At 45.8% G+C, this 18,425-nt stretch overlaps 1 protein-coding gene across 4 annotated transcripts in view; it reads left to right on the forward strand.

The window, feature by feature from the left end:
• Positions 1 to 18,425, forward strand: part of C4H1orf226 (chromosome 4 C1orf226 homolog) — a 370,540-nt gene that overhangs the window by 78,531 nt on the left and 273,584 nt on the right. For all 4 annotated transcript variants that reach the window (XM_055403082.2, XM_055403083.2, XM_055403084.2 and 1 more), the window contains one exon: positions 9,076 to 9,147. In XM_055403082.2, coding sequence (XP_055259057.2) covers positions 9,076 to 9,147 — 72 coding nt within the window. The remainder of the gene's footprint in view (positions 1 to 9,075; positions 9,148 to 18,425) is intronic.

Below are 18,425 nucleotides of genomic sequence, written 5' to 3' on the forward strand. Positions count from 1 at the left end.
TGAATTTGTAGATCAATTTGAGTAGTATTGCCTCTTTACAGTATTAAGTCTTTTGAACAATGAATATGGTAAGTTTTTCCATTGATTTATGTTGTCCTGAATTATGATTTATATTTTTTGCTATCTTTATGCTCTTATTATTATTTATAATTTTCAGTGTACATTTTATATAATACTTAAATTTATTCCTAACCATTTTACTCTTTTTGAATATTACAGTATGCTATTGTGAATAGAATTGTTTCCTTAACTTCATTTTTAGCTCATTCATTGGCTCTAATAGAGTTTTGTGTGTGTGTATATTCTTTATTTTCTATACAAAGATCATGTTATCTGTAAATAGATACAGCTTTGCTTCTTTTTTTTTTCAGTCTGGATGCCTTTCATTTCTTTTCTTGCCTAATTTCCCTGACTAGGACTTCTAGATCACTGTTGAATGGAAGTGGTGAGAGTGAACATCTTTGGCTTGGTCATGACCTTAGAGAAAAAAATTTAGTCTTTTATCATTAAGTATGATGTTGGCCCTGGGGTTTTTGAAGATGTTCCTTATTAGATTGAGGAAGTTCCCTTTCATTGATAGTTTGAGTGTTTTCATCATGAAAGGATATTGGATTTTTGTCAAATACTTTTTGTCTGTTGGGAAGATCATTTGGTCTATGTCCTTTATTCTATTAATATGGTATATGCATTAATCGATTTTCATGTATTGAACCAACCTTGCATTCTTGGGATAAATTCTTCTTGGTCATTGTATATAATCCTTTTTATATGTTGTTGGATTTGTGATGCTAGTACTTGAGGATTTGGGGACAGTAGTTAAAGGCAGAAGCATATATGGCATTTTGTTATCATTCTTGCTGCTAACTGTAGGGAGAGTTAGAAAAATCCTGAAAATCAGCCTCAAGGACTCAAAAGTCTTAGCAGTGATCTGGAGACATTTCTCATGGAGTCATTGTTGATGTTAGCTGATCTATTAAGTGATGTTTATAATGGTTATTCTGAATCTTGAAGAAGTATGTTGGATTCTAGCTCAGAGTCTCAATCATTAAGGAAGAGGATAATATATTTTAGGGCCATTTCTAATCAAGAAAGAGAAAATGGAGAAAAGATTGTTTTTTAAATGGAGGTGCAGGCAAGTTATCTGGAAATTTTACTCAGTTGTGGGGCTTTGCTCAGTGATAAATGACTGTTGTACTAGAGAGCCTGAATCTCCAACTCCAAGCAGGTTTTTCCTGGTGACAGCCTGTTCATCTAGAGGGAATGTGGCCAAGTATTCCCTGCAAACTGAGCCTATCCTGTGAGGCTCTGTGAGTGCTGTCATAGTTAGCTCCTCCCTGCTGGGAGCGGTTGTGGGGAAAGGGGAGTCCTCTGTGTGTGGCTTGGTCACTGGTGACACTCTCTGCTCATGCTGTTTATCCCATCCTTTCTCTTTGAGCCTGCTGGGGTTGAATTCTTGATTCCATCCTCCCATTAACTCTGTGGCATTTTGAATCACTTCATTTTGTGCAGAGTCGTTAGTCTTTGAAAATCCAATATGAGATTACTGTAGAGCTCGGAGTTCTGCATCTTCAGGGTCTTCAGTTCAGTTCAGTTCAGTCGCTCAGTCATGTCCGACTCTCCACGACCCCATGAATCACAGCACACCAGGCCTCCCTGTCCATCACCAACTCCTCACCCCACAAAACAAGAGCATAATGATGTAAAATGTATGCTTTTTAAAAAAATAGCGCTTTTATCTGCATTATCTAATTTGGTTCATATGACAACCTCGACTTCCAGATAGTTCAGATGTACTGTATTCTATGCAACAGACAGGTTTGGAGAGTTTAAATACTTAGAACCTCGCAGGAGAGGTGCAGAGTGTTGGTGCTGGGAGATCCTCTCTAGTGTCATCCTGGGGTCTCCTCGTCTCTGTGTTTCTTCAGTTCCCTGCTTTTCTCCAGTGGTGGGGTTATGTTTCTCTCCTTCAGTGTCATTCCTCCATTTTCATAATGAATATCTTCAGGTCCATACCTTAAGTCATTCAATGAGTCAAATGATGATCCATTTGCTTTTTTCTACAAATCTTCCTGCCCTGACATTTTTAATTGGTTTGCTTTTGACCTCATGATCGTTTTGGTGTCCATATACGGGTTTACTTGTCCAGCTCAATTTGAGTTTAATGCAGTGGACTAGGCCTTATTGAGGCACTGGCTTGTGTTCATCCTGATTGTTTCTTTCCTACTGAAGTATCAGTGTTTCAGTGCAAGGTAGGGAAACTCACTTTGCTTCTGGTTCTGCCACTCACAAACTATATTCTGTTCTCTTTGAACCTCAGTTTTCCCTTCTGTAAAATGAAGGGTTGGATCAAATGACCTTTAAGGCCACTTAAGCTTAGCTGTTGGGTCTGACTTCCCTAATGATTTTATCATGTTCTTTGTCTCTCTCTTCCTGGCTTACCTGGTTGTTTTACAGGTGATGATTTCATTATCATGGAATGTTAGTGTTGTCGATGATTCTCAGCCTCTCACTGTGCCTTGGGCTTCCCCCATTTTCTTTCTTTCTATAGAAGAAATAACCTGCTGGCTGAGTAAGCATCTCAGGTGTATGGGCTGGAAAATACTCCCTGACCAGGATGTAGGCCAGCCCCTGCCCCACGCCCGCATCTGTGATGCAACCAGAGCCCTTAATTGCAGAGCTGAAGCTTTCATTCAAGAGCTAATAGTTGAAAGACTAGAACAGGTTTTCTGTCTTACTGCTTTCTTCTCTTTGCTGTATCATTCAGAGTCCTCATAATAAAGAAAAATGATTAAACCAGCCCATCTAAGCTTGTGCTAATGGAGACTAAAAGAACCTATGGGCACATTGCATGGTTCAGTCTCATCCTCTGTGTCTCTTAGAGAATGGCAAGGCATTAGCATAAAGACAAGTCACCACAATTATTTATTTTGCACCCAGTCCCTTAATGTTGAGGAGCAGGAAGGATTCTGCTGTGATCTCCGGCACATTCATCGGCCCCCGCTGAGCCCCTGATCAATAGTGACACAGTAGCATCAGATGGCCTTCAAATAGTACTTCCTTTTTCAGATGGGCTGAGAGAGAGAGGAAGAAATATAAGTGCTTCATTCCTCTTAGACTACAGATAAATAAAGACGTGGTGTGCAGCTGCATTTCAAGCATTTTGGAAGCTTTTCTGGTGTGTGGGTGTTGGGGGGGTAGGGAAAGGGGGGAGCGGGAACCTGCACTGAGGCTTCTGTCTTGTTGCAGACGCGGGTGAGAACACTGGTAAATGTCCGTTTGGGCACTTCTAAGTCCCCGCTGCCCCTCCTGCACACATAACCAGCTGGAGAATGGAGCAGACTACAGAAGTGGGGAGTGGGACACCCCGAGGCCACTCTGCTTTTTCGTCCCCTTCCCCAGAGCGTTTATTAGAAGGTCATCAGCTGAATGTGTGCCCTGGAATCTGGGCCCGCTGCTGCTGCTGCAGTTAATACTGCTTTGTTCAATGCTAAATGAGGCGAGAACTTTCACCCAGGTCACATTCATAATCCCGCTCAGCAGGACGCTCAGCTGTGCACGGAGAGCAGTTTCTGCAGGCAAGGAGGAACTTTCCCGTTGGAGTTGTTGCGTTGACCCGGGGTGGGTGCGTAGGTGCCAAGTTGCTTTAGTTGTGTCAGCCTTTGGACTGTAGCCCTCCAGGCTTCTCTGTCCTTGAGGTTTTCCAGGCAAGAATCCTGGAGTGGGTTGCCATACCCTCCTCCAGGGCCTCTTTCTGACCCAGGGATCGAACCCCCGTCTCTTATGTCTCCTGCAGTGGCAAGCGGGTTCTTTACCACTAGTGCCACCTGGGAGAACAGGCTTTTCATGCCACTTCTGCCATGAGCTGCATCCTTGGGCAGGTCACCTAACCTCTGTGGGCTGCAGTTGCCCCCACTCGTTCAGCAGATAGTTGAGTCTTACTTTGCCAGGCTCAAAGGGCTGGGAATGCAGAAATATGAGGGCAGGGTCCCAACTGTCAAGGAGCTCCCATTCTTGTGGGCTTGGCAGATGGTGACCATGTAAATGAGGCAGAACCCTAAGTGCAAATCATGTTATCTGCTGGGAAAGCTATAGAGTGATGTGAAGAAGAAGTCACTTTAGATGAAGTCATAATGGTGAATATTTACTAAGCATTGGCAGGATACCCAGCTGTGCTAAATGCTTTTCATATGTTCTTTCTTAATCTTCTTTTTGTGACATAACCTTGGACATGGTTCCTAAGGTTCCTTTGGATTTGGAATTGTCTGCTCCTATGATTCCAAGTTTTTAGCAACTGATAGAGGGTTGGTTAAGGGACTAACTCAGGTGGGCCATCACAGCTGCTGATTTCTAGATGCAAGCAGAATACCAGATTTCCCATGAGGTGCTAGTGGTAAAGAACTAGCCAAGGCAGGAGACATAAGAGATGTGGGTTCGATCCCTGGGTCAGGAAGATCCCCTGGAGGAGGTCTTGACAACCCTCTCCAGTATTCTTGCCTGGAGAATCCCCGTGGACAGAGGAGCCTGGAGGGCTACAGTCCATGGGGTCACAAAGAGACAGACATGGCTGAAGCCACTTAGCACACACACCAGATTTCCTACTGCTTGTGTGTATTTTCAGAGAGAGGACCAGTGTGGCCAGGAGACTTGAAGGGTATAAGAAGGTAGGCACGGTGTTGGAATTCAAACCTGGCCAGGTTTGGGACCTGAAGGGAAGGAGTTAATAAAAATGCTGACAGCGGAGAGAGTCCTGGACTGGGGGCTTGTCTACCGTCTGCCAACTGCTTTAGGCCTCATTGCCAGTCTCTCTTATAGGAGGTGCATCCTCCTGAACCTCACACGCTTGTGCTGGGAGCTGAGGCTGTAGCACTGGGTGGTTTTCACAGAGAAGATGTGAGTTGGGAATGCGGAGATATAGGGACCATTACTTTGTGCCCATGTGTGGGGCCCTGTCCTTTTACCCCAGGAGAATGTGGCGCTGTGGTCTTTTCCTGTGGTCTTGCTGCACTGACATAAGATTCTTCTGTCTTCTTCTGAAGAGTGTAGATTTTTGTTCTTAAGGACAGTTAACACAACAGGTCTTAAATCCTAAATTTGCCTCTGCTGACGTGAGCAGTACAAGCAGATTGGTGGCGCAGATGGTAAAGAATCTGCCTGCAATGCAGGAGACCTGGGTTCAATACCTGGGTGGGGAAGATCCCCTGGAGAAGAGAATGGCAACTCACTCCATTATTCTTCCATTCTGGAATGGAGAATTCCATGGACAGAGGAGCCTGGAGGGCTACAGTCCATGCGGTCACAGAGTCGGACATGACTGAGTGCCTTACATGATTACAGGAGGTGAGCAACTGCCACCTTCTGCCAGACTCCTTGGAGCCTGCTTTGCTCATGTGCAGCTGGGGGGTCATCCAGGACCTGAGTAGCATTTATACACGATTGGGGCTCCTTTTCTGTCAGCAGTTTCTGCTCTCTTTTAGGCTGTCTGTTTGTTCACATCTCTGGTGACCAACTTCCCAGGCCCTCTGAGTGAGCATTTTAGCCTAAGCTCCAGGCAGTCAATGTTGCACTTGTGGGATTGTGCTGTTGGGCAAAACTGCACCAACCAGGTCTTATCTAGTGTGGTTCCCTACTTTCAAGGGTTGATTCCCCACCAATCTCTGCCTGCTTTTGGTCTCTCTCCAGTGCCTTCAAAGTTATTTTTATTATTTCAACCAATAGACTTAATTTTTTAGAGTGATTTTAAGGTTACAGAAAAATTGGGTAGCAAGGAGAGTTCCCATACACCCCTTCAACCCCCTGCTCAGTCTCCTGTTATTAATATCTTGCATCAGTGTGTACCTTTGGTACAGTTAATAAGCCAGTATTGATAATTGCTATTAACTAATATACATAGTTTATGTGTATCCATAGTTCCCTCTTTGTACATTTTATGCAGTTATTTCTTTATATCTTGTCCAGTTTGTCAGAGGCCAAGTCTGAGGATACCAGTTTCTCCAGCATTATCACAAGCCGAGCATTTGATGCATTTATTTTTGATTTATACATAAGCTTTTTCCTGATCTCTGCAAACACTTGACAGAAACCTTGTAAATAAAGGGCTGTTCCTTGAGGGGGGTAAGGGTAGAAAGTCTCACAACTCAATGGGTGGTGATAATATTCGTGACTGTGTTAAGCTGTTGTGTCTTGTCGCTTTTAGTATGATTCACCAAGAAACACTACAGTTTATCACTGTCTTCAGAAATTAATCTCTAGAAAATAGGGTGGAAGCAAGTAAATGAAGAAAAAGCACCCCCCACCCCCCAAAAATACAACTTTTTGAGGTATTAACCTAGCACCAAGGCTGAGGTTTCTCTGGAAACTTACAAAGAATATTTGAAGTCCTTTGGTTAACCTTATTTGCACTTAACCCTTATCTGGAAGATGAAGCCACAGATAAAACTGACTCATAAATCTTGTATGTTGATTACTTAGGACAATTTGCATCTTCCTTCTAGTTTTTTGTTTTTGTTTTCTTTTCTAGATGGTAGTGAAAAGGAAGCAGGCCCTGCTATTTTTAAACTTACGTGGTTGCGTCAGCTTCCTGATCTGCCTGGTCTAAGACTTTGTCTTGTATTTTGCCCAAAATGGAGCCTCAGGGTGGACTGAGATTAGTTGTGGTGGTGGTGGTAATGGTTAGGTATGGAGATACTTTTTTGTTACGGAGTAATACATGTACATAATGGCAGTAATCACTTGCCGTACCCTCTGCCCCGAGGAGTAGGATTTTTGACCCCTCCTCTGCTTCCCTGAAATTGTTGCTCTGCTTTTTGGTCATTAGAATGGACATTTAGTTTTTGACCCCTGCTTCATGTCTCCTTTTAATCTCCTTGAATAACCATAAGGTCTAGCTCTGGTAGAGATGGGTGTCTGCTCCATACTCTCTCTCAGAAAGGCAGATTTGTGATTTTCTTCAGATGGTTGAGAAGGAAGACAAGCATGTGGTGTGACTACAAGTGGGATGTGTTGGTGAGCGTGGGATGGCCGTGTGCATGCTTCGTGTGGGCTGTGTGACATGAGCGTGTGTGCTGAGTCGTGTGTGTATGCACGCGCCACGTGCGGTGCGTGAGCATGTGTGCACTGGTGTGTGTGAAGGTGTGTGCTGAGTACATGCACACGTACCAGCTTGGCTGATGGCTGCAGGAGGCACGGACAGCGTGACGATGCTGGGCGTCCTCATGTGACCGCCTTCACGTGCAGAACGCTACTCCCTGGCTAGGAGACCTCGTCCAGAGCTAGGAAGCCACTTCTCCTGTCTGTACCCGCGGCTGGTTTGGGGTTCTCAGCGCCGCCCCTTTCTGAGAGAGGTGGGGGCGGGGATCCATTGCCGCATTTGCGTCCAGACTGACTGCCAGTTGGTCCTGACCGCCCTGAGTTCAGGACCGGAGCCCCAGGCGCGCAGCGCTCGGGAGGGGGAGTGTGGAGACTACTCCCAGCTGCGGAGACGGGGGGTTGCTTTGAACTTGGGCCGTCACAGACCTGGCCTCATGTCATTCCTGGCTGTGCGGGTCACTGACATGCTGACAAACCATGGGGTCCTGCAGAGCTCAGAGGGGAGCTGTGCCAGCCATGGTTGAAGCTGCTGGTGCACCTAGATCCTCAGGTCGAGGGGGCTTTGTTTATCTGCGATGGGGAGGCCGTCATCTGGGGCCCAGACTTCCTCCAGGGGGCAGGGAATCACTGTCTCCATTGTATTACCACACGCTGTGGATCAATACGAGGGAAATCCTTTCCCAGTATTTAGTTTTCGAAACCCTTTTCACCGGGGCCAGACTCGCTCCGAATTTTAGGAAGAACCTTCTGTTCTCCTAACCACAGTAAGAACGTTTCCTGCAGATGACTGTCCTGCACTTCTATTAATGTGGTCCTTGGTTGCATAGACTTTTAAATTATCTGGGGGCTATTAATTTCTGGGATATCCTCTGGGCTGTTTTATACGTGCTTGTAAAAAGGAAAAGGCAAATCCCAGTGGGTCAGTGTGGAATAGGATGGGGCTGTCCTCTTCTCTTGTTTCATCCTACTAAGTAATGATGTCCAGAAATCATCTATAATTTTGATCCAGTAGTCCCACTTGTAGGAATCTAGCCTGAAGGGCTACCTGGATGAGCTCAACAGTATGCAGATAAGGAGGTTTGTGGAAGCAATTTTGTAAGAGTGCCCAGGGGAAGTGTCCACCTGTAGCAGAGTCAACATAAGTAATATGATAGACTTGTATCCATTGGTGGAGAAAGATATCCAAGTTATCTTTAAAGTTAAAAAATCAAGTTGCAGAACAATGTGAGTAGTATTAACTTTTTCACACAAAAGACATTCCTCTGCGTGTCTATGAATCTGCATGTCCATTAATATACAAAAGAGAGGTGTACTTGAAACCATTGACAGTGCTCTGCATATTCTACTTTATTTGAGTCATGTGTAGCAAAAAATTATATACAATATTAAACAACCTGTATGTCATTTGGTTTAATCAGGTTAAATTTTTAAATGCATAACTAGTCTATTCCTTTTCTCTATTCAGGAAATTACTCAACTGTCTGAGGTCTCTGTAACATCCAGGGCAAACTCAGTGAAGTTTCATTAATTAAAAAAAAAGTAGATATTATTCTTTTTTATTCTTTTAGATTGCCTTAATGCATGAAGACCTGATTTCTGTAAGAGATTTATACCTTATCCCACTTTACTGAAATCCCATTTTACAAATGATGAAACTGAGACAAAGGCAAAGGCAAACTAGCTTGCCACAAAGATGGTGGGAGAGTCTTGATACCCAGCCCTTTCTGTTTCAGAAGGCTGCTTGTTTAAACACAGTCCTTGCCTGCCTCTCTGATTAAAAACAAGATGAGAAAAGGAAGCAGTTTCTCGTTTTGCTTTTTATAAAGTTAGAAGTAGTCAGGAAACATCCTTTTGGCTCTTAATTTCCTCATCTGTAGAATGGGACGGTGACCTTGATGACCTCCGGAGAATCCTTCCAGCCCTAACTTTCTGTGATTAGGGACTCTTGCCATCCCTCTTCTCAGTGAGTGTTTTCTTCTTTCCCCACAGTACGTTGGAAGTCTGGACGTACCGAGGCCCAACAGCAGAGTGGAGATTGTGGCTGCCATGCGCCGGATTCGGGTGAGTGGCTGGAGACGGGGCTGTGTGGGCCTGGAACTCAGGGATCCTACCTGCTTGCCCTTTTAGAAAGTGCTCAGGGTGCCAGAATGGATGGCTGCACTCTGTGCAAGACACCTGTACTCTCCAGGGGAGCTATTCTGAGTTAGGTGGTTGTTGTTGCTTAAAGGCCAAGGTTAAAATGGACATGTGATGGCTGGAGGACTACCACCCTGTCTTGTGAACGACCGCTTCTCAAACTGAGATGCATGTTACCCCTGAGGATGTGGGGTCTTCCAGGGAGTGAGAGGGAGACTGTTGAAGTTATTCAGCTTTTAGTGAAAAGGTTTAGTAATTAGCTGATACTTGGCTCAAAGCACTTTATAAAAAGTAAAGCATTTTTGTGGTGCCTAAAGAAAATTTATGTAAATTTTTAAGAACAAATGTGGGATTTCAACAGAATTTCCTTGGTCAGTTGCTTTAGACTCTGGACACGTGTGTGCATTCTCTTCAGCTATTTCAGATATTCTAAGAGTTTGGTCAACTTTCCAACTGATTGCTCTAGGACCAGAGTCTGTGATACACAGATCAGAGATGGAATAAAAATTAATTTTGTCTCCTGACCACTGTGAAGGAATTTCCCCATGTACTCTGTCGTGAAACAGAAGAGATTAGATTTGTGCAGTTTGAGGGTGGATCTGGGATTGGGCAAATGAATTGGAATGATTTTTTGGAGAGAATTGGTATTGGAGGTGGCTGGATTGGTCATCCTGAATGCAGCCTGGTTTGAGCTCTTTGTCTTCTAGAAGAATCTACTCACTTCAATGGAAAACATATGGATGTTGGGAGCCTCATTTTGCTTTTTGTCAGTTTTTTTTCAGTCAGTTCATCTGAACAGCAGAAACCTCAGTTCATTATGTTTGCTCTAAGCAGTTCCGCAGACTCCTTATTTTAGTCTCTTCACTGCTTTGACCCTCCCAGTTCTTCAGCATTTTTTACTGTTAAGTTGAATTTGTTGAAAGTGTTTTTAAATGCATCAGTGCTGTTTTTCTTGGACGCGGGAATGAGTCACTTTCACATGAGTTCATTTGATGTTCACAACAAACTGTGAAATGGGATCATGTTGCCTTCATTATCTGGACTAAACGGGGCTCAGGGAGTCGCAGAGGTCTTGAAGTGGGCATGTCGCCTGCATGCAGCTCTCCACTTGGCTTCATGAGAGCATGCCTTTGACTTCAGGCCTGGCACTCCGTGTCCCCAGCCCTCCTCTCTTCGCTCACCTTCCCACTCAGGTGGAGAGTGCTGAGGCCTGGCCGGGTGTGTCTGGGATGTTGCCCTTGTGAGGATGGGTTGTTGCTCTCACCACAGTTGTGGCCTTGGGGTTTCGACCACAAGAGTCCCTCTCTTCTTTATACTCGACTAGGACACAGTGAATGTGTTGTTTCTACTATTACTATCATTATTAGAGTAATTAATAATAATAGTAGCTACTATTCAGCACTTACTGTGTGACAGGAGCTTTACTAGGCCTTTTAATATGGAAATAATATTATTTATTATTTGTAGCTACTCTGGATGAAGTGAGAGTATTGTTTTTGTATTTTGTAGTTGAGGACATGGAAGCCTGGGGCATTAAATAAGTAATTCTAGATCAAGTTGGTGTCAGTGGTTTGAGCTGGCGTCCACACCCAGAACTGTGCAGCTCCCTGGTTTGGGTGATGCCTCCTGCTGGAGAACTGAAAGGTCAGGACTTGGAACTTCCCCAGCGAGGGAGTCAGTGGCAGAAATCCGACTTGGTAGAAGGAATGGAGGTGCCGGAAAACAGCATCTCGAAGCAAAGGTGGGCCATGGAGCCTGGTGGCGCTGGCCTTGCACGGGATCTGGAGCCCTTGGGGCTGGAGTGTGGCCCCGTCTCCTCTCCCTCACCACCTGTCAGCCCAGCGGGCCACGTGCCAGCAGCTCTGTTCCCGATGACCTGCTTCCGGTACTTAATGAGGAACTCATTAAATTAGAGGGAGGAATTAATTGGCCAGAAAGCTGTTTGGTCTGGCTGTCCAGTCACTTGTTTAGTCTGGCCACCAATGAGAACTCTGGGTGTGTGTTTTACCCTGAACCCCCCAATTCACCGCTAGGTCCGGGATGCTATTTTCTTTTCTTCCTTCCCTTTTAGAAGCTGTTTTGGCTGTAATTACAGTTGTCGAGAACCAGAGCATGTGATTTCCTTGTAAAGGACTGTTCCTGACTTTGTCCTTTTCTGTTGAATGGTGCCAGGCTGACGCTGTGCAGGACACTGCAGTTTGGTTCCTGGGTGCTCATGTGGACTCACAAGATGCAGGCCTCAGCTTGGTCCCAGGCAGGGGCTAGTCCTCAGAGCAAAGCAGTTACTCTAAGGACCTTGGTGCCTTACGTCTGTGAAATGAGTTGTGCCATGCCAGGCCCTTTAGATGCCAGTCTTCCCGGACAGGACAGTGGATGAAGCAGTGCAGATTGTCTACATTTCCCAGAGAGGGAAGCACTCAGTGAAGGGCTTGTCCTGAGGTGACCAGACTCACCTTCCGAGCTGGGGCTCCAGCAGCCATTTGGAGTCCTGTTCCTGCCCCCGTGGCACACCTGCAGTGCCGACTCCAAGCTAACTAGATGGACTGTTGATTTGACTGATGCTTTTCCTCTTTCCCCATTTCTCAAGGGTACCCTTGCCATGTAGATTTTCTTTTAAAATTTATGTTATCTGTCTTTGGCATCTTTTTCTTTTTCATGTGCTTGCAAAGATTTTTTTTTCTTATGGAGATTAAAAACACATGACATTTTAACCATTTAAAAGTGTATAATTCAATAGTGTTAAGTATATTTTCACCGTGTAACAGGTCACTCCTGAAATTTTTGCAAAACTGAGACTCTGTACCCATTAAACACTAATTCTCCCTTCCTCTTCCCACAGCCCTTGGCCACCACCTTCATATTTTCTGTGTCTCTAATTTGCCTGTTCAGATTCCTCATATATATGGAATCACACTGTATTTACCCTTCTGGCCTGGCTTATCTTACCTGGCATAATGTTCATAATATTCATCCGTGTCGTAGCGCACAACATTTCCTACCTTTTTTGACTGCATAGTATTCAGTTGTGCCCAACTCTTTGCGACCCCATGGACTGCAACCTGCCAGGCTCCTCTGTCCATGGGATATTCCAGGCAAGAATACTGGAGTGGGTTGCCATTTCCTTCTCCAGCGGATCTTCCGAACCAAGGGATTGAACTCAGGTCTCCTGCACTACAGGCCGATTCTTTACTGACTGAGCCACCAGGGATGTATACAGTTGAACCTGTATATCACATTTTCTTTACCCATTTATCCATTGTACGCTTGGGCTTCTTCTGCCTTTTGGGTATTGGCTAGTGTGAATAATGCCTCAGTGGACTTGAATATGCAAATTTTTCTTTGAGATCCTGTTTTGAATTCCTCTGATGTATATTCAGAAGTGGGATTACTGGGTTATATGGTAATTCTTTTTTAAAACTTTCTGAGGACTCCCTGTACTGTGTTCCATAATGGTTGCACCATTTTTAATCCCCACAGTAAAAATTTTTGTTTTCCTCAGTAACATGTGTATCTGATTGGGTACTGGCTCTTTAAATAGATGAGTTTTCTTTTTTGGTAAGGATTTGTTGGGATGGGAGCCATTAAGCACTTGGAGTGTTCATGGGTGGTTTCAGGGAGCAGGACATGGATTCATAATGGATTGCCAGGCTGCTTGCTGTTGCAGGGACCCCCTGGCTGAACTACCCTATGCCAGAGTGTGGGAGTTCCTTATACTGTATTTCTGAGGGCAAGATCTGGGGTTGTGAATGGTTGTAAGTGCAGGCTTAGCACAGGTGGCATGGTATGAGTTGGCACATAAATGGATGAATTCATCAGCATTTCTTAGAAGGCCTCCCCTGAATTGAGCACCTTCACCTTCTGCTTCTCTAACACTCCAGGCAGAACCACTCTGGCCCTGCCAGGCCCTGCCCTGGTCACCCAGGGTCCCTCTGCGTGGATGCACAACTGTTGATCAGGCTCTGGTGACCAGCGTGGTGTGTTCCCGGTTCTCATGTTTGGAGACCACTTAGGATGGAGACCACACAGGTGAGAGCCTAAGACCTGGGAGGCGGTGGAGGAAGGAGTAAGGAGCAGGAGAGCCAGCCCTGCTCAGCTTGGGGAGGGTGTTCAGTGCTTCCTCTTGCTCTGTGGCTAATAGAGATTATCCGTGTGTGTTTGTATCTTGTACACTTACAACTTTTCACATTCTTTCACATACGTTATATCATTTAGGGCTTCTCTGGTGGCTCAGATGGTAAAACATCTGCTTGCAGTGCAGGAGACCTGGGTCAGGAAGATCCCCTGGAGAAGGGAATAGCCTTCTTCTTACTGCTGTTTGATGAGAGGCAGAAAGATGGGACAGGGAGGCAGGAAGGAAGGGGACACCTGGCACAGGCACATACTGTGCTGGTGATTCAGTATTCTGTTGGGTGCTGCTATTCAGCAGTGGGCAAACTCTTCACATGAATATGTTATTATTAAAAGGATAAGAGGCTAAGAAAGTGTGTAACTGGGAGGTGTTGCCCAGCTTGGGGGAGACAGGGAAGGCCCCTGGGTTACTGAGGGTTGGCGTCAATGATCAGATAGCAGCCCAGTGACCCCAGAGATGAGAATCTTGTGGCTCAGGGAGGACTTGAGCCACATCACACTGTACTGTCTTTGAACCTCAGCTTCCTGGCCTAATGCCTGACCATTAGAACACAGTAGTGTTTTGTGAATGAATGAGTGACTTAAATGTTTTCCTCAATAAAATGTACTTGATTAAACTCAGTCTACTGTGTACTTCAAATACACAGAATCATAACACACCATTCATTGCTTGATGTGACTGTAATTGCAATTTATCAGTTTGTCCATCAGATTTTACAGAGGCCCAAGGTCACACAGGAGGAAGACCCAGATCTTCTGGTGCCCAGCCCAGTATGCTCTCCACTGCAGAGTGAGGCCAGTGGAAATTCACTGCACATTTTTTGGTTCCTTGTTTTCTTTGGACAGCTTCTAGGAATTTCCATTGATTAATTGGGAATTGGGATGGATTTGGGGACTCTTTGACTGTCAACCTGAGCTGGAATGAACTGCAGCTGTGGGTAGCAGCAGTTTTTTTTTTTAATTTTTAATTGGAGGATAGTTACGGTATTGTGATGGTTTTCTGCATACGTCAACATGAATCAGCCGTAGGCATACATGTGTACCGTCCTCCTGAACTCCTCTCCCACCTCCCTCCCCACCCCATCCCTCCAGGCTGTCACAGAGCATTGACTGGGTGCCATGCGTCACATGTCAAACTCCCACTGGCTCTGTCTTTTACATATGGTGATGTGTGTTTCAGTGCTATTCTCTCAAATCATCCCACCCTCTTCTCCTCCCACTGGATCCAAAAGTCTGTTCTTTACGTCTGCGTCTCCTTTTTGAACCTGCTTTTTGTTTGTTTCCTTTTTCAGGATTTGGCTTGTTCCCCAAGGTTGATTCCCTTGACACATAGAGACCATGGTCTGTTCCCTTGTTTGTCGTACTCTTAAGAAATCTTCAGTTTCTGATATTTTCTGTTTTAGTTTACTGTTGCTGCTGAAACAAATCAGCGCCATCTGACTGGTTTAAAACAAGGCAAGCTTATTATCTTACAGTTCCAGAGGTCAGAAGTGAGTCTTACAATTGTTTCTGCAGGGTTGTGTTCCTCTGGGAGGGTCTAGGAGAGAATCCGTTCCTTGTCTCTTGCAGCTTTAAGGCCACCTGTGTTGCTTGGTTGTAGCCTCGTCACTCTCAACTCTCCCTCCATCACCATGTCCCCGTCTTTGACTGTGGCCCTCTTCCCTCTTTCTTATAAAGACCCTTTTGATGACATGGGGCCTATATGGAGAATTCAGGATAATCGTCCCGTCTCACAGTTCTTAAATGACTTCTTCAAAGTCCTTTTGCCATGTGAAATAACACGGTCACAGGTTCAAGGCATTGGGATACGGACACCTTTGGAGGCCTGTCATTCCATCTACCGCACCTGACTTGTCTGTTGTCTACCAAATGGGATACGCTAAGTGACGGAGGCCAGACCAAACCAACAGGCCCTCTAATTTCAGATCACGTGCTTTACCCACTGCCTCATGCTAGGTGGATCGCATGCTTTTCTCTGACCTCAGTGCTGACCCAGGTAGGGAGGAAGCTTAAGAGATAGTCCCCGGAAGCACCGGACGATCAGCCTGCTCTTTGTCTGCTCAGTGGTTCAATCGTGTCTGACTCTTTGTGATTCCGTGGACTGTAGCCACCAGGCTCCCCTGTCCATGGGATTTTCAGGCAAGAATACTGGAGTGGGTTGCCATTTCCTTCTCCAGGGCATCTTCCTGACCGAGTGATTGAACCCGCATCTCCTGCGTTAGAGGGATTCTTTACCTCTGTGCCACTCGGGAACCCCTGCTCTTTGTCCACCAAGGATCCAGAGGTCTGAGAAGATGCCAGCCGGACAAGACAACAATAGAAGAGGTTGTATGACTTAAAAAAAAATTGCACAACTTAGAACGATTGACAAAGTTCAGAGAAGTTCTGTGAGCCCACATTTGGTCTGATGCAGTGGGATGGCTTGCTTGGAGGTTACTGGTTGAAAGTTGAAGAGTGGCTGGTAATACTGAAATCAGGCTACTGACGCTGCACCATTGGGTCTGCTGTGTGAATAGGTGAATTTGGTGGCCAAATATTTAGTATGATTTTCAAGGCCTTTGCTCTCAAATATTAACACCATTCCCTATTACTGCACTTTTTAGATTCCTCAGGAAGGCAGCACCGTGTAGTCAGAAGAGCTCTCAGTGGAGAAGGAGAGCTGAGCTTGCAGCCCTCTGACTAGATGTGTAAACTCGGTGGGGTGCTGACTGCCATTGATCTCAGTTTCCTTGTTTATAAAGGGGAAAGGATGACACTTGTTGTTTTCCCTGGTGCTATTGTTGTGTCTGCGATAATGCATGAAAAACTACTTTATAAACCAAAAAGGGTTATTTATACCCATCAGTGTCATTTTTACACCTTCTTCTGGGTTTCAGAGCCTTTCATAGTGATAAATACCCGGAGATACCGAACTGCTTCGTCTAGCTTCTTTTAATAGCCAGCATCTTTTTCCAGATTTCAGTGGCAAGCCTTGCTTCCTTGGGGAGGCTTCCCCCAGTAGATCATTTTGTCCTCTCACATGGTCTCGTGGCCCCACACCTCTCTCTTTTGTAGCTCTTGTAACAACTATATTCCCAGAGTCTGGCAGGATGCCAGCCTTCGCTCAGTAGACTTTTGTTGAGTGACTGAGAAAATTAATCTTAGCTGATAGCCATGTGAGCAAAAAAGCAGTGAAACCCAGCGAGGCTCTACTGAGGGGCTGGAGTGCCAGGGAGGGGGGAAGCTGCAGTGAAGTCAGACCTGAGCTGCTTTGTCACTTGCCAAGGACGCTGGTGCGTGGAGAGCCAGGCTGGGCTCCAGAGTGGCAGCTGGTATTCTGTTACTGCCGCCCCTTGGGAACCTGTTATAGCTGCTGGAAGGGAAGCCTCAGGTGGGGAAGGGTAGAGGCATCTTGCTGGACCTTCAGGGCTGGAGAGAAGCTGGTTGTCTTTGCGGCTACAGACCAGATTTATGCCTGTTAAAAGCCCAGGGGACTGAGCCCTGCAGTAGAACTGTGGTGCAGCCTCCCGGAGGCCGCACCCCTGGCTCTGCAGGGTGTGTGCATGCAGCTGGATGCACTCAGATGAGTGGTCCCCATCATGGCTCCTCTGACTGTGGGCTTGGTGGACACTCGGCCACCCTGAAGATAGCTTTCACAATAGTCCAGCATGGGATCAGTTTGCTGTTGAACCGGGACTTGATCTCTCCAGAGGGACTGCTCAGGAGTGATGTGGTCAGTGGCCTAGAACAGAATGGGCAGGTGGCCAGGACATGGCCAAGCCGTTCCCACTCCTGCAACTCACTTCCAGTGGTGCCACTTCTTCTGGAAATTTCTCTCAAGAGAACCAATAGACGTAAAATAGTCCTGGATGTGCTTGGGAGAAGATGCAGGGACTGGGGGGCACTGGGGCTTTATGGAACGGTGGCTGGAGTTGCGAGTGCCTTACAGCTGCACGTTTCCCTCAGCACGTGCATTCAGCCCCTGCATGTGCCCGCCTCATATATTTGTGGTCTCCTCATACATTCAGCCTCGAAATCCATGCTTTACCCGCTTCTGGAAGGCTTTGTCCCGGAAACATTTCGTTTGTTTGCATAACTCTCCCCCTCAGCAGCTACCCTCAGCATCATTTTCTCTCTTGCCATTAATTGTTTTCCTTTTCTTTCCAAATTCGGAGTTGGCAAGGTTACCTCTGAGCAGCTTAGATTGTGACACAGGCCTCCCTCTCATTACTTTAGCATGGCCCTGTTAATTTCCTATTGCTACTGTAACAAATTACTACAAATGCAGTGGCTTAAAACAAAGCATGTCTATTATCTTACACTTCTGGAGGTCAAAAGTCTGAAAGGAGGCTAACATCCAGTTGGTAGGGCTGCTTTCCTTCTGAGGCTCTAGGGAGAATCTGTGCCCTTGCTCTTCTGGCTTCTCGAGGCTGCCTGAATTCCTTAGCCCTTGGCCTCTTTCCATCCTCAAAGCCAGTGACCACATCTGACCTCTGGCGCTTCTGCCTCCCCCTAACACGTGTCAGACCTTGGTCATTACATTGACTCTTCCTCCTCCTCCTGACGATCCAGGATGACATCCCTGTCGTGGGGTTCTTAATTTAATCACAGCCGCAGAGTTCCTTTAGCCGTGTGAGGTAACATAGTCACAGCTTTTAGAGATTAGGTACTGGACATCACGGTGGCAGTGAAGCGGGATGGGTGGTGTGGTGGTGACATTATTCTGAATATTAGACTTGTCGCAGGGATTGGAAAGCTTCCCCACCTTTACTGAGGTGCTCTAGTATTGGGGTTGTAAGTACTAAGTTCACATCCTCTTCCTTCTGTTGACTAGCTGAACGATTTTGGACATGTTTCTTACTCTGCCAGTCTTTAATCGGTAAAGTTGGGATATCTTCAGTTCAGTCGCTCAGTCGTGTCCGACTCTTTGCGAGCCCATGAATCACAGCACGCCAGGCCTCCCTGTCCATCATCAACTCCCAGAGTTTATCCAAACCCATGTCCATGTGAGTCAGTGATGCCATCCAACCATCTCATCCTCTCTCATCCCCTTCTCCTCCTGCCTTCAGTCTTTCCCAGCATCAGGGTGTTTTCAA

This window comes from Moschus berezovskii, chromosome 4, assembly GCF_049115385.1.
Source record: "Moschus berezovskii isolate FMDL1 chromosome 4, NW_MosBer_1.0, whole genome shotgun sequence".
Lineage (NCBI taxonomy): Eukaryota > Metazoa > Chordata > Mammalia > Artiodactyla > Moschidae > Moschus > Moschus berezovskii.